This window comes from Geospiza fortis, unplaced genomic scaffold (assembly GCF_000277835.1).
Source record: "Geospiza fortis unplaced genomic scaffold, GeoFor_1.0 scaffold197, whole genome shotgun sequence".
NCBI lineage: Eukaryota > Metazoa > Chordata > Aves > Passeriformes > Thraupidae > Geospiza > Geospiza fortis.
The window spans coordinates 302,745-325,124 of record NW_005054538.1 but is presented as its reverse complement, the minus strand read 5'-3'; the positions used below and the strand labels follow the sequence as shown (position 1 = coordinate 325,124).

General features: G+C 40.7%; 1 protein-coding gene across 1 annotated transcript in view; it reads right to left on the bottom strand.

Moving 5' to 3' along the window:
* The window catches only part of ITGA9 (integrin subunit alpha 9), a 232,764-nt gene that overhangs the window by 21,825 nt on the left and 188,559 nt on the right, over positions 1-22,380 (bottom strand). The window contains exons 26-27 of the mRNA XM_005429306.2: positions 21,548-21,649; positions 6,781-6,900 (exon numbers count right to left, since the gene is read on the bottom strand). Of these exons, the coding sequence (XP_005429363.1) occupies positions 6,781-6,900; positions 21,548-21,649 (222 nt within the window). The remainder of the gene's footprint in view (positions 1-6,780; positions 6,901-21,547; positions 21,650-22,380) is intronic.

The following is a 22,380-nucleotide window of genomic DNA, read 5'->3' as shown; positions in this document are numbered from 1 at the left end:
CCTAAAATCTAAAAAAAAAGTCTTCAAATTCTCATTTTAAGACAAAAGGCAAAAATGTACTGTGTAGCACACACTGAAGAGCAGGAATCCTCTGGCTAGGCAACCCCCCCCACCCATATGTGGGTGTTAGTCTCCTTGTCCTTCTCTCCACAATCTTCTCAAAAATCCACAAACTAGAGGTTCTTATTACATGAGACATCTAGAGATCAATTCTTTGACCCAGGAATCCAGAAAGCAATGCTAGAAACCTCATTTTAGACACATCAGAGCTTGGATACCATAGGGACAGGCTCAGCTCAGAGACATGCTTAATGTCAAATAAATAAGTTTTGATAAATGTCCATTTCCTGTGTTAAACATGCCACAGAGAAACAAAATAATGTTGCTGCAGTGAATATAAATTAATATAAAATCTTTATTTTGAAGATCACTTCCACAGCTGGCTCCATGGATCACTCAGCTGCCCAAACTTCCAGCCTAGTTCTCACTTACACATTCCCTCTTTGATAACATTTTGTTTTTTCAGTGCATTTAATCTAAAATTATATGGATGACACAATTCACTTCACAACTCAAGCCAGTTCAAATGTAGGAATTTCAATCCAAAACACTATAAAGCACCACTATCATTAATAGAATATTTATTGTGTTATATCACACTTCAGTTTTGCCTTTGCATGGTGTATACCTGATCTAGATGTGCATAAATACATTATACCTGAAGGAGACTTTGTCCTGATACATTGCTTCAGTCCTGACACCTGAGGGAAGTGTGCTTGGGACAGCACTCGCCAAAATAAACCAGCCATCACTGCCTTTCCCTCCTGAATTATTGCCAGTGCTTGTGAAACCACAGGCCTATCTAGCATGTGGGTAACTGGCCGGAAGGAAAACAACCTCCTGCCCTGCTCCACTTTCCACAAGTATCAGCAGGCCACCAAAGGGGTATGGGCCAATCTCCACAGAAAAAAGGAGATAATATTGCTGTGGGCAACAGTATGAGAGCTCCTCCTGCTCCTTCCTGCAAATAGACAACCACAAGTGAGGCACGAGTAGGGGGAGAAAACTATGCTGCAGAGAATCTGGCAAGTATGAGAGCATGTCCCCAACAGATGCCTGCACAAAGTTATCCAGTAGATGAACAAGACAGAAAAAGCCACAAGTTGGGCTGTCCAACAAAACAGGCAAAAATGGGGCAGTCCTTGCCAGTCTGCCTTATGCATGGCATCTTGTGGAAGTCAGGGAAAAGCTGCTCACCCTCTCTGAATCTGTATGCACTTAAACCAGAGAAAGCCCAACATCTACATGAAATATGAAAATAAATATAGAAATAAAGCCACTCAAAAACTGATCAAGCTCATGCTAAAAAGCTTTTTATATGTGTATAAACATGGCTGTGATCTTGCACATAAATAAATAAGCTTTCATTTGAAGTGAAACAACCAAACATTTAACATCACTTCCATTGACAAGAACCCCTTAAACTGTGCAATTTTAGATCTACAAATAATGAAATAATTATCATCCTCATCTTAACATGATGCACAGTAAACTTATTCTGTTTAAAAACAGAATTTTGTGCTGGAATGTCCCTGAGATCTCACTCCTGCTAATGCTATTAATTCTAGCAGTGTGTAATGTGAAATATTTACATGTATTCTAGTATTCTTATGCAGCTTTAAGGAACTGTCTACTCCATTTGCAAAACATCATGTTTGAGGGTTTGTCCTCTTTTGAGGTGTAGTTTTGCACACAGCAAGAGCGTACTTTCTACCTAGGGCTGAGACATGGGTGCTACCAGCACACTCTGCACTGCTGCCAGTGTTCAGTTCTGTTACAATGAGTTTGCTCCAGCTCCTGCTCTTTTTTGTGTAAACAGCTGCCTTCCAGCACCACAGTTTAGCTCTAATTAATTTCTTAATGAAAGTGTAATTTATTTTATAATCTAGTCCTGAAACTTGGCTAAATTCTCATTCTTGCTGGCAGTTCTAAGATATCCAAATTGCTATCTAATTAAAATCTGTTCTTTCATTCCACACTTAACAACTAAATTCCAATATAAAGTTGGGATTTTTTTTTTTTACTTCTTCATACACAAAATTTAGGAATGACTGTAGGATCTACTTGGTCAATTTTGTCTAAAAATATTTACAATCAGACAATTAAGATTCCTCTGTAGGACTGCAACTTTCCTGTGGGAAATAGTAAATGTAAGATTTCAGAAAGCTGGAAATGTAGGCCTTAGAAACAGAAAGAGCAGAGAAAATTAGAACAGCTGCAGCTGCAAAGTCTGAAAGTAGAAAAAGTAACAACGGTATAGTACAATTGGTATTACATTGCAAAATTCAGATGATTTGCAAAATGCATTGTTAAATTTTTCAGGTATTTTTTCTATTCATTATCGAGCCCAGAAATTGTTGCAAGCAAAATTGAGTTTTAGAGAAAAACCCATGCTAAGTGAAGAACCTTTAAGTACTATAACTGTCTTCACTGATGAGTCAAAGATACATAAATCAGTGATAGTATAGTTAAATCAAACAACTAAAACATGAGAATCAGACATTCAAACAGTACAAGGGTCTTCTCAGATCGTTGAACTAGCTGCAGAAGCTAAGGCTTTTCAGCTCTTTCTACAACCTTTTAATTTGATTACAAATTCTGCTGATCTTACTAATGTAGTTAAAAGAATAGAAGGACCAGTTTTAAAGGATGTTAGTAATGATACCCTATATCATTGTCTTTCATGTCTTTATACAGTTTTACAATTTAACAGAATACACTGATATTTTGTTTCTCACATTAATGCTCATTCCTCGCTTCCAATATTTATAGCAGGAAGAAATGTAAGAGCAGATAAACTGACAATGGTTGTTTCAAACACTTTACCAAATATTTTTAAACAAGCAAAACTAAGTCATGCCTTTTTTCCCCAAAACGCACAAGAACTTGTGCAGACGTTTCACATTTCCAAAAGTCAAGCTAAAGCTATCATTAGTACTTACCCTGATTGTCAGCTTGTGCCACCCCCTGTTTCTACAGGACCTGTCAACCGACTAGGTTTACAAAGCCTACAATTATGGCAAACAGGCATCACTAAGTACTCTTCCCTTAAGAAATTTAAAAACGCCCATATGTCAGGATGGATGACACATGGTGCAAAACATCAGGTGCAGTCTTCGCTTCTGTCCACACAAAAGAAACAAGTAATCATGCCTGTCAACATTTTTTACAAGCATTTGCTTCACTAAGTGTGCCCCAAGAAGTAAAAACAGACTATTGCCCTGCATATCTATCCCAAAAAGGGGCCACATTTTTAATAGATTAAGGTGTTCGTCACACCTGTAGTATTCCTCACTTCCTCCTCACTTCCCCATAGGTCAAACAATCATCAAAAAGACGCATCACACAATAAAACACATTCTAGATCAACAGAAGGAGGCAGTAGATGCAACGCCACAGATGAGATTAAGCAAAGTTTTATATGTTTTTAACTTTTTGAACAGATCTTTTGCACAACCTGATCCACAAATTTTTAGGCATTTTTCAAATCACACAGGTGAAACTGAAAGAAAATCCCCTTGTTTTAATTAGGAGCCCTGAGACAGGACAAATTGAATTCCAACTAATAACTTGGGGTAATAGGTATGCTTGTGTCTCTACAGGTGCAGGACCTAAGTGGGTTCAGGCAAAGAACATCAAACCGTATCGCACATGAGAAAGTGCTGACGAGTCCAAGAGCAGAGAAAAAAGTATGCAGATGCGAGCCAAAAAGAGACACTACGGGTCACGCCTGGCATATCTGTGGAACCTGCAAACCTTGATTTTATGTCAATGATAAGTGTGTGAATTGTTGGTTTTACAGAGCTCTTTTGGCAAAAGTGTGGTTTTATCATACAAGAGAGAGATGTAAGAAATAGGATCACAGAAAGTTCCCAAGATCATACAAAAATGTGGATGTAAGTATAGACATAGATGAAATGTTTTGCATTAAGACCTTAGAATGGATGAGACTTCTTAGAACAGTAAATAGTAGCCACTACCAGATTTGACTTATATCCTTTGAACAGACCAAATACTTTACAACATTAAAATGACTGTAGTATAAAATAGCAACACCTCAAGCAAGAGAGGTGACTCAAACAAGCAAAAAGACATATATAGTGTAGTAGAGCTATGTAAAACAAGGTAGTCAATAAGCGACAAAGTTAAGAAGGCTTCTTTTTGATTGTACTGAAGGGGTTGTACTGAAGCTAGAAATGTAGGCCTTAGAAACAGAAAGAGCAAGGAAAATTAGAACTAGCTTCAGCTGCAAAGCCTGAAAGTAGAAAAAGTTACAATGGTATAGCAAGCAAGGACATTAAACAATAGCTTGAGTTTTAGGCTTGGCTAAGATGCATCTTAAGACTGCAGGAAAATATGCTAACAAGATAGTAGAGGTTTTAAGCTTAATAATGGTCTATTGTGTATAGTTAATAGAAAGGTGACAAGCAAGCATTGTATGAAGCAGATGTACATGTACTTTTAGTAATTGGCTAGAACAATTGTCTGTAAGCTTTAGCAATACACTATTGGCTAGAAAGTTTTTCAAATGTCCTGTAACAAAGAAATCTTTGCCTGTACGCTGGCTATATGTGAGCTTTTGCCATCTTCCTATTGTCTCAACCATTTAATGAGGCTGATGCTGCAATAAAAGTTCAAGGAATGTACCCCAGCAGTCCTGTCCTGTTTGTGTCCCCAACACACTTTCCCATGTCAGTTTTATATCAACATTAAAGTTGATATTACCATAATTTTAATAAATACAGTAACTACTGAGTGTGAAATATTACTTATATATATTTATGTATAAAACTAAGATAAATTAAAATACTGGCTGATACTACCAGTTCAGAGTTTTAATCACTTTTCTCTAAAATAAAACCTTAAATTATTGGATCCTTCAGTAATCATGCAAACCTGTGGATGAAGTACTGGAGCTCATCTGGCAAAGCCCAACTGTCATCTCTGACTCTGGGCAAGGGACCTCAAATTCCTTTGCCTCAGCACATATGCATGCAAAACCAGCTGCGTAACCCCAGTTATAGCTATTTGCTGCTGTTACTTGGCATTTCTCTCAAAGCTTTCATGCAACAAAATGGCAGTTTCTTCACATGTACTTAATTATCCCTATAAAATTTAAAAAAGCTTGAAGTATCAAGATTAACCCAGGAAGCAAAGAACTGTATTAACTGTAGTGGAGACCAAGAACTGAACTTGTACAAGTTTTACCTGAAGACTCACAGGGTGATATTTCTCTTATCTTGCACATTTTCAAACAGTTTATTTCATGTCTTTTTAAGACAGGAAATGAAAATATGAAATCAGTCATATAGGTATCAGCACCAATATATCCTTTATCAAAACTGTGTGTCATTGAGACATAAACTCTGGGCCTCTTCCAATCTTATATTTTTCCATTCTCATGGTTATTCTTCTATCTTAATTGCATGGACTTTTTTTCCTTTTACTATTTCTCTATTACACAGAAAACAGAATTATTTCCAAATGCCAGAGAAACAGAAGTTATGAGACATTCTAGACTGTGGTCAGACATTGTTTTCCAAATGAACATGGCTAGTAAGTACTTAGAAATCTTCAAAACATATTATAAAAGTACTTTAAATCTATAACCCATATAAAATTTATATATTATATTATATTATATTATATTATATTATATTATATTATATTATATTATATTATATTATCTGTAACCCAACTATACACATATCTGTATAATTTAAAATAAGAATTGCATGGCCAGTTTTAGGTTTCTAAATCCATTTTATAGCTTCATAACCAGCAGCAATATGTCCAGCACATTGGGGTTGTGGCCTTCTGTCCCAGCGCAGTTGGCTAGTCGAGTCTGCAGCACACATGCTACTAAACAGTGCAAGTCAGGGTCCTGGATTTCTGCCATGGGAATCAAAATAATGTTGGACTTATTCCCATGTGTGCATTTGAGATTTACTTCTCCCAAAGACAGTCCCTAACCTTGACTGTGGTCTTTTAAATTGATGGATTGGTAACAGGGAACTGAAAAATGAAAACACTTGAAGTTCCTTACCCTTCATATTTACCACACCCGATGGCTGCTGTCAAGGGTTAGCACTAGCCCAGTTTTATACAGTAACAGTGCTTGGGTAAAAGAACTGCACTTTATCAAAGACGGTGTGAAGGCTGTCTTTTAACAGGTCCAGATGCTTCTTGCTCTGGTAAGGCATTTTACTGATCTGGAACTCTTTGTCTGAAGGATCTGAAAAATGTATTGCTGTGTACTCATCTCCCAAGAGCATCTATCTCTTGGAAAGTACCAGCTAGTTTTTCCAAGACATGTCTTCTTTGCTGGTCAGGCAAAGTTGACCTGATTTTCGGGAAACTCTGTTCAAATCAGTGAACCTCAGTCATCACAAAAACATAGAAATGCAAAGTATCTAAGTGTAATATAACAGCAGATTTCTATGAGAGACCTTCCATTGTCCTGAAATGGTTATCGGAGGTTTCAACTTTTAATAACCAGGCTCGAAAAAAACCCACTTTTTCACTTCTTCTTTATGTCATTAGTCCTTGCATGTCCCTCACAAAAGCTTATTTATTAAATTGGTTTTACTGACTAAGGACTTCTGTAATGGAGTAGACAATTATTCAGCTCCTAAAGAAAATTGATGTTAAATACAAGGATAAATTTAAGCTTTTCTTCCCTGGATTAGCTTTGGTTTTATGCTGCATCTGTTATCTTACCTTCCATAAGAGCACAGCCAGCAACAGGAAGATGAGAATTCCCACCAACAAACTGATGGCAATGATCCATCCGACAACATACCCACGAGGCTCCAGATTGTGCAAGGCCTCAAAGACCACCTACATAGCAAATAGAAAAAAACTTTTTAGAATTGGAAGTTGTACTGTTTTCTCTTGTACTTATCTTATTAAACATATTGTATGGTGGCCTCACTGACCATATTTCATCTGTCAAACAAATAGGGAATGAAGCCTTAATTTAGCGCTTTCCATCAATTTTTCCCAAAGGATTTAAAGCTTTCAAGTGGATTTAGAGTAGTCATGTGCTGGATCCAAGAATATCAGACGCCTCTCCAACAAAACACCTTGCCGAGCCCCAACACTGAGCTTGTTCAGGTGCTGGGCCATCAAATGTGCACATAGTTTTGCATGAAAAAATCCATCCCTTGGATTGGCAGGGATTGGCATGACACCTTGCATGGCTTGTCTTACTCATCATGTTCTGGCCCTGCCAAACCCCCAGATGCTTCACATGAAATATTCATTATGAACTTCTGTGGCTTAGGTTTTCTCAAGTGAATTTCTTCCCACTTGTTATCAGGGAGCTGCTGAGGGTGGCTTTCTAGGTAAACAGACAGTGATTAAGAAACAAAAGGAGTAGCCAAGCACCCTGATATACTGTTGAAATGGTTTTGGGAAGGGCAACAGGGATTTGGAGTTTTTAGCTGGGTGAGAGTAGTCATTTTCCAGCTTGGAGCAGAGACAGTCATGTGGGGTTTTTTTTCACCTAGGACCTCTCCGGCACAGTAGTTTCAACATTGCCGTGGAGGTCTGCCTGCCACCTGCTTGTAAGCCCGTTGCTTGCAAGAGAGAAAGAGTTCTGGCTGCCCCATTGACTGAGACTTCGCCAGCTACCAGCACCGAAAGAGACAAGCACAGCCCCTGTGGCTGCCTGGGGGAGTCATTCCTTTCCACCCCCTCCCCAAAGCCACTGTGTGGTGAGATGCTTGAAGCCAGAGCTGCCCCCGCTAGACTTCTTCTCTGTATGGTAGTGCAACATCATGATAAATCCCTGCCTTCCTTCCCAGCACATACCAACTCCAATTAGCAACGCCAAAGACTGATCACCACTTGCATGTGTGCCTGGCAGAGTAATTTTCCTTTTCCTTTCCCTCTCTCTCACCTCAGCTGCTAGTATCACCACCAGGGAGGTCCCCTTCTTGCATCAGAGTGCCCCTGAAGCCGCGATGGAGATACTGAAACTCCTCTGCCTCACCCGAGTCACCATCACCCCCTGTTGTGGTTGTAACTACACCAAAGGGGAAATAGCTTAACAGGCAGGAAAAGTCTGTTATTGGGTTTTTTAAAAATCATTGTTGTTATAAATGATGAAATCGTGAGCCAAAATTATAAAAAATTTAGCAAAGATTTATTAATTTGTCTGCGAGACTGACGTTTGGTCTTCGAAACCACCACAGCCAAAGAGACAGCGTCAAGCCCGGGATTGGCGCCAGGTGAACCTGGATCTGACCTCCCAAGCGTCAGAGTCTTCCCAGTTCATGCTCACCGCTTCATGCAGCGAGGTTTTATACAGTTTATTCTGCCCAAAGCAAAGATGACCAAATTTCCTTTGTATCTCTTCACATGCATTGATGTTTCTTTCAATGTGCAGAGATGGACAAAAGCTGAGTTCCTTGGCAGATATTTGTATTTTAAACCAAGACTGCTTGTTAACTACTTTTTACCCCCCAAAAAACTGGACAACTCATACATCACTACTAAATACAAATCATCCTTGCTATGCTTTACAAGACACATTGTGTGAGAGGCAAGGACACATACAGTCATGGGTTTTTCTGGAAATGCTGAGAGCTGTTCTCTCCTCTCTTTCTATAGCATGTATGGCAGGGAAATACAGACAACGAAGAGCCTTTGCACCATCTGTCTCAAGAAGACAACGGGAGCAAATTACATTATTCATATATACTATCTGAATTTTCAACTTCTTATTTCAATCAAAACTAGTTCCTCAGTAGAAAACTCAAGAACAGCTCTCCTCAGTGAAGGAAATTTCTATGTTAAATTTTGCAATATCCAGCAAATGCAGAGAGGCAGCAGGGGGGCTTTTTAAGATAATTAATTTGCTTTGTCTGGCTTTGTTTTGCAAGACAAAGTAGCTGGTTTTCCTCCCCCCTTCACAAACCACTTTCACCATCTTTGCTTAAAAATGCCAAAACCATTTTGTAGATGTTATAAATGGGTAATTCAATGGTTGGGTCTCACAATTAAGAGATGAATATTATGTGTATGTTAAGAGAAATTTTATAGATGAATAGTTATTTTTGTATGCTCTCCCCATGCACTTGAGGATACTATTGGTTGCCTTGGCCACTGGTATGGGCTCACTGCAGGCTCATGGACAGCTTGTTGTCCACCAGGACCCACAGGTCCTTCTCTGCAGAGATGCTTTCCAGCAGTTTGGCTCCCAGCCTGCACTAGTGCAGGGGATTGTTTCTCCAAGCATAGGACTCTGCAATTGCCATGGTTGAATTTCAGACCTTTCTTTTCTGCCCATCTCTCCAAACTCTTGAGGTCTTTTTAAAAGGCTTCACAGCCTTCTGAGGTATCAGCCACTACTCCCAACTTTGAGCTGTCAGTGAACTTGCTGCCCCTTCCCCCAAGTCACTGATGAACAAGTTAAACAATACTGGCCCTGTCACCAAATAGCATATGTGAGCTTGCTACCAAGCCCCAGGATTGAATGACAGGGGCTTCTCCCAGTCAGGTCTCTTATGAAGCTGCAAGCATTTCACTGGCCAGACCCCGAGGGAGCGTGGAGTTCAGACCACATGAGAACATACAGACCAGGTCTTTCAAAATGCCCTTTATAAGGAAGGGCTTGGAGAAATAAACTTCCTCTGTGCCACACCAACATTGGGGGTGAGTGTCTCTGTCTCCTTGCTCCTCACCTCCCACACGTGACTTAACACTCAGTGAACTCCAAAGTGATAGGAACTCAGCAACACAGAGCAAAGGAGACACACAGTGTTATAGCTGGATTTTGGTCTGCAAACCAAAACCAGATTAATAAACAGCCTAGAAAAGGAAAGTGGGGTGGGACCTGGATTACAGGGTGTCAAAGCCTGGATCGGTGTTTGGAACCAGAGAAATACAGCAGGAAGTTGGAAACACCGCATAAAAGCTGAAATAGTGTAAAAACCAGATTTCTGGTGTAAAACCAGGACTCAATGGTTAGACAGTGGCAAAAAACCCCCTCGGCAGACAGCAGAAAGTGCTATGAGGGTTTAAAAACCTGTTTTGTGGATTAAAATCACAATCAAGACTATGATATATGTTACGAAATAATTCGTGCTTGTGTAAAATATACATGAAATAAGTTGTGCTTGTACGAAAAATCCTTAAAGATTTAAAACCACAAGCCACAGCCGGGGAAAAGACTGAGTCACAGATTGCGAAACCACAGATGGCAGCGGAGAGAAAGATCTAATTAGCAAAGAAAAAGACATGTCTCCATGCGGAGATGGGCCCTTTCCTGGGACAGTCCAGAGATACCCAAGCGAAGAATACTCAATAAGTATCTACAATCAAGATAGTCAGAGTCGTCAAGGGTGTGCATCCCAATACCAAGTTCCGTCAAGGGTGTGCATCCCAATACCAAGTTCCGTAACTCGGAGATCAGCATTTTTCATTCATCGCTTCCCAGAAACGGTTTTGTCCAGCCCAGCATAGGGAAAAGGAGACTACATGAATATGTGAAGCAACGAGAAGAATAGGAGAAACTCTGCCCCAGGTGGAAAAAACTATAAAACTAACCCAACGGAGACAACATTCATGAACTAAGGGGATCCAAAGTGGTAGAGTTTGGATCAGTGTTCACCCAGTGCCAATCCTGGGCTCGATGCTGTCCCTTTGATTGTGGCTATTGGAGATCGAATCTTGGTCACAAAATAAAAACCTATTTTTTGATTATTAATTCAGCTTTATCATTTATTACCTATAACAAAGACCATGGGAGCTTGGATGTTGGGACCAGAAATCTCCATGATGAAGGTACTGATTTTCTTCTTTCAAAAAAGAGGGATTGTTTCCCTGGGGAGTGGGGGAATACTGGCAGATGCTGGCATTGTCCAGGGAGTCGGCAGGACAGATTGTGAAATCCAGCCATGTGGAGAGATGGCGACCGTCATAATCTCGGCAGGTTACACAGCCCCAGCAGCTCTGAAACACCTGTTGCCTACTGTTGTAATCACTATGCAGCCACTTCAGGACCTTATATCATGGGACCCAGCAAGCACACCACGCTGCCCTGCTCCGGGGGACCAGACTGTGGGGCGTCCGCTCCAACACCTTCCGGGACCAGGAGAAACTCCACAACCATTACTCTGTGCCACATGGTCAATGGGATCAGCCCCACACCCTCCTCAACTGGCCCAGTAGCACTCCCCATCCAGCCAACATCATGGGATGGGGGGGGGGGGGGGGGGGCCCCCCGCCCTGGACCCAGCCTCTAAGGGACACAGCCAAGCCTCTGTGGAGCCTGGCCGCACCTCCAGGGGGAGCAGCCCCACCACCAAGCTGGCTTCCAAAGAGAGCTGCAGAACTCAGAAGCAGAGCCTGGGAAAAACCCTTGCAAAGGTCCTGCTTGCAAAAAGGCAGTGCAGGGAGACAGGAAGGGGTGTGGTACCGCAGGGACAGAAAGGGTCGAGTCTGCCTGAAGAGATGGAGTGGGACTCATGGGTTAAATGCCTCACAGCAGCTGAAATCACCGTCATCCAGCCAAGCGAGAGGCCGGCAGCTGCTTGCAAATGGATGGTAAAGAGACAAACAGACACTAAGTTTCCTTCCCTACAAAGCATTGCAACCACGTTACCCCTTAATAAAACAAGGTTTTAATTTCCCAGAAATTCTAGTAATCTGAAAACATTTGCAAAGGGTAAAGAGTTCATAATACAATATTTGTTGATTTTGTTTGCAATTGTTAAAGCTAAAGTTAATAAGCCCATGATCAGTAAAGTGTTATCTTTCTGTCTCAGACTATTACTACTGTGCATCAGGGAAGCATTGTGTGTGTATTGTTATGTATTTTTTTAATACTCCTACTAATTATTGTCACGATATTTCAAGAAGGATGGGTAAGATCCAGGGTATGTCCACTAAGATATTCATGTTAAAAACTTTTTGTTTTATTAATACAGACTTGTTTCTAAAATGTAGAATGCAGGAAATCTCTCCCAACCAAGTCATTGGCCTAATCAACTATGAACCTGGCTAGTAAAGATTCTGTGCAAAAAAGCTAAACCTTTTTCTTTTCAGACAGGCATACAGGCTTCGTTCGGAAGTAGCCCTCCAAGTTTGCTCATAGTGAAAAAGAGACCTTGCAGCAACCCCCTACCTTATTAATGCTGTTAAAAATTACAGGCTTTATTTCTATTTCTACTTATTATAGAAAGAAAAGAGGGAAGAAAGATTGGGGTGAAGATACACCCCCCCTTTTTGAGTTTTCATTGGTGTCATGTTCTTATGTTTTATAATAAGCCATATAACAGTACAATATTCCTATGAAATCCAAGGTAAAGGACATTGGACAGCATTCTGATGTCTCTTCAACAGAACAATGGAGCACAAATGACCACCTACCTCATAGACAGTCAATGTAAGGACTTGAATTGTTTACGAAGTATTTTCCTGTTTACAAACTGTTTTTCTGTTTACATATTGTTTTCTGGGTGTTGGGTTCTTCAAGGGATAAATGGGTTACAGGTTGTTTTTAATAGCTGTGTTTTTCTATAAGGGTTAAATGCATTAAAGGTTGAATGGTTTTAGTTTTTTATAAGTTGTAACATATAAGTATTGTGTCTGTGGCCTGAGTTCTCCATCAACACATCCTGAACATAAATGCTGCAGTTTCCATGCAAATTTGGCCCATGCTGTCTTCTGTTGTCCCGTTTGCAAAAGGCCTTTGCAGATGGGTAACAGAAAACAAGTTATGAACTTTATTAAACAAGGAAGGGTGAGATATTACTGAATAGCACGTGAGCTTGCTACCAAGCCCCAGGATTGAATGACAGGGGCTTCTCCCAGTCAGGTCTCTTATGAAGCTGCAAGCATTTCACTGGCCAGATCCCGAGGGAGCGTGGAGTTCAGACCACATGAGAACATACAGACCAGGTCTTCCAAAATGCCCTTTAAAAGGGCATAAGGAAGGGCTTGGAGAAATAACCTTCCTCTGTGCCACACCAACATCGGGGGTGAGTGCCTCTGTCTCCTTTCCCCTCACCCCACACACATGACCTAACATGGCCCCAGTACTGAACCTTGGCAGACACCACTAGTGACAGGCCTCCAACTAGACGTTGTGCCACTATAATACTCTGGTATTTGCTGTTCAACCAGTTCTCAATCCACCTCACTAGCCATTAATCCAGTCCATACTTCCTGACTTTGCATATGAGAATATTGTGAGAAGCAGTGTCAAAAGCCTTGTTGCAATAGAAGTAGACAATACACACTGCTCTCCCCTCATCCATCCAGGTGGTTGTCTCATCACAGAAGGCCATCAAGTTGGTCAAGCATGGTTTGCCTTTAGTGAATCCATTTTGGCTATTCCTGATCCCTTTCTTGTCATCCATGTGGATAGAGATGGCCTCCAGAATGAGACACCTTTCCCTTTCCAGAGATTGAGTTACGCTGATTGGCTGGTAGTTCCCCGGGTCCTGCTTGGTGTTTTTCAAGACCAGGGTGATATTTCTCAGGCACCTCTCCTGATCACCATGACCTCTCAAAGATGACCATGAGTGACCTTGCTTTGGTGTCATGATAACAAGACTTGAAAACATAGCAAATAGACATGAACTAAGCTCTACATATTTAGCATTATCCAAACATATTCCCATAACTAGTATCACAATATTCAAAATAGTTCTCAAACATGGACCAGTTCTTCAACCAAGAAAAAATAATTCTAGCATTTTAGATAATAGCACAAAGCCTTTGTCAGACTTTTAAACATATTTTGCAGAACAGAGAGCTTCTTAAGCAGACTTAAGACTGTCCCTCACACCCAGTGTAAGGGAAATACCAAATAGGGATCAAACACAGATCTTCTGCCTTCCTTGTTGTTGGGGTTTAAGATTCTCTCAAAGAATTTCTCCCCATATATGTTACTAGGAGACAATAATGACCAGGTACTTAAGAGAGAGAAAAGAAGTGGCCACAGCTCAGGGAAGGGGTCCAGCTGGCTACTCTCTCTTTTTACCTAGGGGTTTCTCTGGGAAGGGCAGAGATACTGTAAGAATTTGGATGGGAAAAGAAAGGGCTGAGGCAGCTGCTACCTCTGTCTCTGCCTCTGTCTCTCTCTCAGCTTCAGAGGAGGACGGTTGAGCTGGAGGGAATTCGCTGCCAACCACTGGAGCCAAGCCCACTCCTGCTTCTTCTGCTGTGGGGCGAGCCTCTGCTCATGAGGTCCCACTGAACTGGGAACCTTATTTACATCCTACCTCACTGAAAAAGGACTTTCAGCATCCACTCAGGTCCCTCAGGGGAAACCCCAGGATCCCTAAGCCCCCTTCTCCACCAAGGAAGCCTCTCCCGGCCACGTTCAGGAGCCATGTTCAGGAGTCCAGCGGCCACTGCCCAGCCCCCACTGGTTTTTCCCACTGCTCCCAGATTTCTTTGCTACACTGTAACTCACACCCCTGCCCTGCAGGGAGGCCCCGCAGTTCCAGCTACAACTGTTGAGCTTCTGATACATCTCATCTACCACCTCAGAACTTTGCTCATCACTGCCTTCCTAGCTTGCCACTCTGAGGTTTCTGCTACAGCTCTTTTGCTATCCAGAGTGGGCAGAAGGATGGGCTGAGTGAGTTTGTAAGGGAAGCCCCCTCTCCATCCCTTTCTGCCGGCTGCCTCTGCCATTACTGTGTGGAGCGAGGCGGCGCCACAGCGCCCCCTGCAGCTGCAGGGGAATCATTGCACCTGCCCTGCCTGGCCGGGAGCCAACAGCGCCCCTGCCGGCTGTGACCGTAACTGCACCAAAGGGGAAATGGCTTAAGGAGAGGCAAGATACAATTTACTGGGATTTCTGTTCATGTTTGTTGGTGTTGACATTGTTGTTGATGCTCGCCTTGTTATGCATACACACATTAGTAATGACATGTTATTCTTTATCTTGTATCTTTGCCTGAAAGCCCCTTAATTTCAAAGTTATAATAATTTGGAGGGAAGGGGGGTCATATTTTCCATTCCAAGGGAGGCTCCTGCTTTCCTTAGCCAAGACACTTGTATTTCTAAGCAGCTTGGAAAGATGATCTGATGTGGCAGTCCAGTTTTCACAGATCCTAAGGTTAGCATCCATCTTACGGACACTGGTCTTATGACTACTTCTTAGATAGCAAGACATTAATTTTATTTTCCTTTCTGCCTCTAAAAAACCCAATCTCTTTACATTTTAAGTATTGCCAACTTTACTGAAGAGACCTTTAAAGCAGTCTCTGGTGCCTTCTTTCCACTACTCAGCAAGCAAATGTTAACATATCACAACCTCCAGCACAATAGACCTATATGCACTTCATCCTACCAAAAGACAGAACCAGAAAAAGCTTCAGAGATGAAATAATATGTAATCTCTATAGAGATTCAAGAGCTTCACATTTCAGGTCTGAAGCACACTGGCTAGAAGACCTTGGTTGTAGCTTTTGCAGTCACAGCTTGAGCTAATAGGGTAGAGCAGCAGCTTCTTACTGTCTGATTTCTTCTAGCAGTCTGGAATCAACACACATGCATAAAAAACCCCATTCAATGCTTTGTAGTTTGGAGAGGAGCACAGATGTTGTGAATGTTAACGTCCCTAGCCATCTCAAGTCCTCAAAATCTGCCTGCATAAATACACAGCAACTGCAATGAGTTTTGGTGAAGAAGGTACCAACAACAAAAAACCCAAGCCAAACCCAAACTGAATCAGACTGAGCAGTCAGAGTATATTGTGTATCTGGAGTATCAGGAAGAAGACAATACGGTCAGTGACAGGATGCCAGGGAAGCAAGCTACCCCTGGGGGAAGGTTAGAGGCAGAGGGTAATTGGTACTAAAGGGAAGTACACCATCTGCCACCTGCTGCTGGACCCACTGGCCATTGCGCAGTCTCTAAAAGCTGTTCTTGAGCAAACCTTGAATTCCCTGTCCTTTCCATCCCAGCAGCACAGACTCTACAGGGCGGCTAACAGTTTGGGGAGCACAAGGCAACCTCCATCTCAGCACAATTCCCACAGTTCTGACCTATAGAGAAGACAGAAGTGATAAGAGTAACTGATGTTGAAGATAAGGGGCGTGGTGTTGGCAAAATATCCCAAAGGGTGCAGTAGGGGCAGCAGGTGGTTCACAGAAAGCACATATAACAGTTACAAAATACAGAGTGGATTAGATGTTTGTTTTCAGATTCTGATAAAATGCCATGGAAAAAACATGAAAAACATCGCTGTCTTGACATATGAGGATTTTTAGTTTCATATTTATCTTTTCCATTTTGCACTGTACATGCAGGATTTGAAAGTAGGGAAGCCCAGGAGGCAGCGCAGCTTGCCATTTAGCTTTATGTAGCTCATACCTCAATCAGGTTTTACACAGTGTAACTGCCCTTCTGGAAAATAACTGAGATTTCCACCCAACCCCTGATTTTTGCAATGTTGAACACAGATGTACAAGAGCACCTACCAGTTCATCTTCTACCTGTGCCAACACTTGCTATATACTGACAGCTGTATCTTGGTTAACAAATTATGAAGAAACAGAACTTTTGTTTTTAAGAAGTTTTAAAACACCTTACTTCAGTAAAGCATGTAAGCAAGAAGTTAACTGAGTAGGAATTTTTGAAAGTAATTAAAGTTCATACTCTGTCAAAGCCCTTTTTGGAAGAGGAACAGACTCTGCATTGGTACTCAGAAAGAAAAGGAACATACTTCAGCAAAAGCTGATTTAAAATGCAAATTGAGAAATTTTCTTTTTGCTCATGTATATTAAATAAATTTTAGGCACCTGCCTCATGAACCACAGCACCATGGGAGACACTGTGCTTATAAAAAAATGCTATTCTATTTCTGTATTATCACCTAGATTATTTCTGTTTTTTCAAACCACACTGCATTGCTGCTTGACTTTTCCATTCAAGTACTGTTATGCTTGAGGGGAGTTCACCAGTAAAGACACTATTCTCCTTTATGTCTGTACATATATGCATATGCATACCTTTTACATTGTCCTAGGTTACAATATAAACATGTATTCTATCCCCATCTTCAAGAGCTGTTGAAACCAGGAGGGGCATCTTTTTTCCTTATCTCCTGTTAATGAACCCATCAATGTCTTGCCTCACGATTCAGAGATAACTCCCTCTGGGAGCCATTTCTGTTTAAGGGGAAATCAAGGACCCCACCGCATGACTCAGAACGATTTCAGGCCATTGCGAGATCTCTGCCCAGGGGGGAGGAGCTAAGCATCCCCATCTGGATATAATCTGGGTTTTGGGACACCACAAGCAGCCCTTACCCACTGGTTTCCAGAGGACAAGAGCTACCAGATCTTTTCTACAGGATCACCACTTCAACAAGAGCATTTCATCTGGACTGCTACCACCACCCTAACCAGCAGGGTATCAGGTCGTATTCTGACTCTGTCAGTGGTTTTTTTCTTTTGCATTATTGGATGTATTTCAGGGGTTTTTTTTTGCCTTTTCCTAATAAATTGTATTTCTGACTTGGAGTCTCTCACTGGTTTTGCTTTCAAACCAGAATATATTTATTTATTTACATATACTAAGAAAAGCAGTATTTTCTTTAAAAATACAAACTTCAAGTTTCCTTGCAACCTGCTTGTCTCTATCCCAGGGAAATTAACTGTAATTTATTGTTATTGTGTATTCTATTCCTTTACTCAAGTGTATGTTTCTACTTGAGAGACTGCAGTGTAAAGACAAGAAAATCTATAAAAGGAATATTATAGCAGCAAATGGAAAGGTAAAATAAAATTAATACCTTAACATGACAAAAACAATATGGCAGCAAGTAATTTGCTGGCAAGGAGGATGCAGAGCTGCTGGAGAAAGCTCCAGCCAGATATTAAAAAGGTAAACTGGGGAGATCTGATACCTTAAAATGCTGAGTGTTTCCAAAAAATGAGAGGTTGCTGGTGGATTGCTCAGTGGAAGATGTATTCCCACATGCATTAAAAAAAACCAACTGGAACATCATGGACACTGTCCAGTACCAAAAGCTGCTTCAACACAGACATGGAGAACAGGCCAAAGTCAGGAGTCCTCAATGCTGCAGGCAGACAGCTAAAGCTTAGGTTCATGAATATACATTTAAATCTCTTTGCACAGAATATGCATATAAAGACAGCTTCCAAGTCTTCATAACCATAAACTGACTTTTTGTAAGTTTTATTTTCGCTGTTGTTTTTCTCCAAAACATATTATCATTGGAAACATAAACATACCTAACTTCTGAGCAGAAAAAACCCATGGAGGACAGCCACTTGACTGTGTTGCATTGTCTTGGTTTAAGACAATTTAAAGGGAACACCCTACAATGAGTTCTCTCCCTTAGTGTTAATCCCTTTCCACTGATAAGAAGAAACCGAATACTAGTAGATATAAGTGAAAAAATAGCAGTTTACTAGCCAGCAAAACAGCAACAGGCAAAAAAATAACAGTAAACAGTCACTAGATACAAAACTGCTATTTCTCACAGACGCCCACCAGAGACAAAGAGAAACTTGAATCTGCAGAGTGACCCATCCTAAGATGCTGCCCACCACAGCTGAGTGTATGGTTCTAAAGACAAAGGGAAAATGGCAGCAAACCCTCCCATGAAGGTAGGAGCTTTTGAAGCAGTACTAGTGGCAGATAGAAATTGTTGGGGTGTGTGGGATCAGTGTTCCCAATTGCTGCCGCCTCCTGACACCTGCTGGACTCTGCCAGTTTTGGTGTTGCTGCCTTGGGTCCCTACTCCGACGGAAGAGGAGGAAAGGAAGAATAGACTTTCAGCACTGATGAGCGGTACCCTGGCACCAGACCAGCTCTGGTTTAGTTCCGTCCATAGGTGTTGCAAAATAACAGTAAACTCTGAAAGACTCTGAAACAGTTTCTGATTGCAAAATGCTGATTCTCCACTTGGTACTGTTGCAAGTAGAGGCAAGAAAAGGCCAAGAGGCAAGCCAAACAGGGAGAGGGAGAGATCCCTGAGTGTCCCAATTTTTAAAAAGCCCTGGGCACCACCTCCCTATTCTGTTTTCTCGCGCAGGGGTCTTAAAGAGACAGTAACAATTTTGGGCATAAATAGATAGGGGATACAGTAACATTTTGGGTCACCTGGGATATGCATTAAACCTAGAGTGACTGAACTGGAAATAAAAGAACAGTGGCGCTATCCAGAAGGCACAAAAGGTTCAGAGGTTTGATGGAGCATACCTGTACTTAGTGGATAGTACCAGACAGCAGCCTTAAGCTTTACAGGTCACTGTGTTGCAAGACCTGCATACATTTTATCTGGGGTTGCCTTTTCATGCAGTCAGCTTTGCATTCCCTCACTTTCCATACAGGAAGACTCAGAGGCATTTGGATAGTTTTGTTGTAGTAAAATCCTTCCTTCCAAAGGCTGTCCTTTTGCTCCTTAAGAGCACTCCTCCTCTTCCTGCACACAAGCAGCAAGCAGAAAATATGGACTCTTCAATCTGGTATTTGACTACTGCTTTCTCTTGGAGCTTACTGTTGGTTTTGCTCATAGACCAAGAAGAAGAGAACCAAACCTTCATGGAAACTCATATGATGAAGAAAATAAAGTATGCCCCTTGAAAATATGACACCAGTTTCAGACAATATATACGGATGATAGTACCACTGTCATCACAGAGCCAAATCCAAACTCTGATCACCTTCTTCATGTGATTTGTCTAATATAAGAGCTCAAGCAGCCTATTGTAACCAGAACCAAAAATACATAATTAAAAATCACATAAAATCATATCCAAATCCAGAGAAATTATTTCTGAGAATTGCACAAATGCATATTTTTTTTTTAAAAATGGTTTAATTTCAAAGACAACCTGCTACCCAACTTAGAGATACTCACTCACACTCACTGTTGAAGTTTCTGACAGAGTTGTTGTTTATATGGGTGGTCCACTGGTATTTCTTATACTACCATAAAAATATCAGCTTTCCTTTTCTGTTTGTCTTCTGTCTCAATTTATCTTCTTTACAGAGAATTTGCACTCTGATACTATACACTATAATGTAATAGCACCAATTGAAATAATGGTACCTGGTCTTAAAAACCATTTAGATGTTAATAATGATAATAAATTAAATGATAATAAGCCCACATTTAGCCTCAGAAAGCAAAAAGCCTTTTCAACCTTAGCATGATAAAGTGTCTAACAAAGGTTAGGGAACACTGTCATAAACAGTCTCATAGGAAGTCCATGCACAACTGTACAAAAGGAGCTGCTATCCAAATGGATACAGTACAGCAGTCTCTGGTCAATGAAGAGTGAAAAATGAGCTTTAAGAAGGAAAAGAGGAGGTTGAACAATGACATTTTCTTTCTCCAGTTTCTATTTCCAGCTAAATAGTTGTGGCTTGCAACAACTACTCTTCCCTTCTGCATATCACAAGAAGAGAACACAGAAAAATTAATACCTTGAGCCAAGCCATATCCTAAATTTGTGCCTGAACATGGCCCTGTGCAAAGCATACAGCAATACTGAAGCTGGCATATGGAAATACCATAAAGTAGAGAAGAACTGGCACTCATATGAGAAAATACTTGAAATTACAGATTAATGTTACATGGCTACAGCATTTCAAGCATGCTCTTTTACAGCTAGGGCTTTCCAGGAATTGGAAGCGAGCTCTTGTTTGAAGCTTAAGATAGCTTCCCAACACATACACAGTGAGCTTCATAATGCGACTCAAGGCCTGATGAAAGGCTTTCTGAGAATAGAAAAGGACAATTTCTTTTTTTGCCTAATTTTCTTTGTTTTTTTCTCTAAGCATTAAATAACAATGAAATACAGCAGAGCCAGCATTTCTAGAAAAAAAGCATTTCTAAATTTTGAACATTAAAAAATAGCAATCTGACACATTTTACAGTGTGCCTATCATTCTTAGATATTCTAAAACCTTTTACAGTTGAAAATATTTGTCATAGAGATACTGGGTTCTTCCATTTCCATTGAGACATGGGTATCACAGTCAGGTGTTACTTCAGTCATATTATAAATGGGTAATGAGATGGCTGGCTCTCACAATTAAGAGATGAATATTATGTGTATGTTGATAAGTTTTATATATACATAGTTATGTTATTTTTATATGTTCTCCCCATAATCCTCTTCCCCTTCTCCCTTATATTGTTGTCACTAGTCTGGGCATTTAGGGGAGGGCAACCTTGTTACCAGGAGGCACAGCATGGCAACATCTGACCATAAATCAAGTTGTAAGAAAGTGATCTCCACCAATGGATGGCAGAGAAGGAGTTGACTGACAAGACTTTGGGAGGGGCCAAGAGTATAAAAGGCAGAGCATTCACTTTGTAAATGAGTGCATGGCTGCTGGTCACAGACTCTCAGAGCTGTAAAATTTTTCCTTATTCAGTCCTTTGTTTTATTTTTGTTAAAGTTTAATAAAACTTTGAAAATTTAAAAGTGAGTGTTGTTTCTCAAAAGTCATTAATGAAATTTTGCAGTGTACTCACTGGTTTTTCTTCTGGGTTCCCGTTGGGCACCTCCACAACTCTGAGGTCATGGTCCACCTGCAGCCTTGCCCTTGTGACAAACTGGATGACTGATGAACTGTCCTGAGAAGAAAAAAGACGAAAAACTGGCCTTAACAACAACAACAACAAAAGCACCAACCCCCATCAAAAAAAGCCCAACAAACCATCAAACAATTGCCAGTATAGTAAATACACCCAGACAACGCTTAGTGAAGGCTAGGTTGGAGTTAAGTACCAGTCTGGTTACAACTCTGCTTTGAAAAAATATACTTTATGCTCATAAAAGATATACCTGAGCACATTATTTCAGATTATAGCAAAATCAGGTATGTTAGACTTTAAACACATACTTTGTATTTGGTTTGTTAATATTTCCCACATTTACCATGAAAGCAATACAGAGAATTTCCAATGACACAGGCAGGCTCAATATTAACTGTGAAAAATGTTCCAATTTGTTTTTCAAGTGAACAAAAAAATGATATACAGAAACTGCGATAAACTACAATATATCCCGGGGGAGAACTTCTTATTTGAATCTGTGCATGACAACTATCTTATTCACTGTACAATTCCTCTCATTAATGCATATTTCTCCAATAAAACGCCCGGTGCATTTTAACATGCATATTTCAATAAGATGACATTTCAACTTACAGATTACTCACTTGTATGTGGTTTGCCTTGAGAAGAGTATGTAATAAGTAGAAAACAGCATGCACTAGTGATACTCAAACATGTGTAAACACTCTATGTCTTTTAAGGGAGTGTTGCTAAAAGTAATCTTAGAAGGGACCCAGCAATGGGATGAA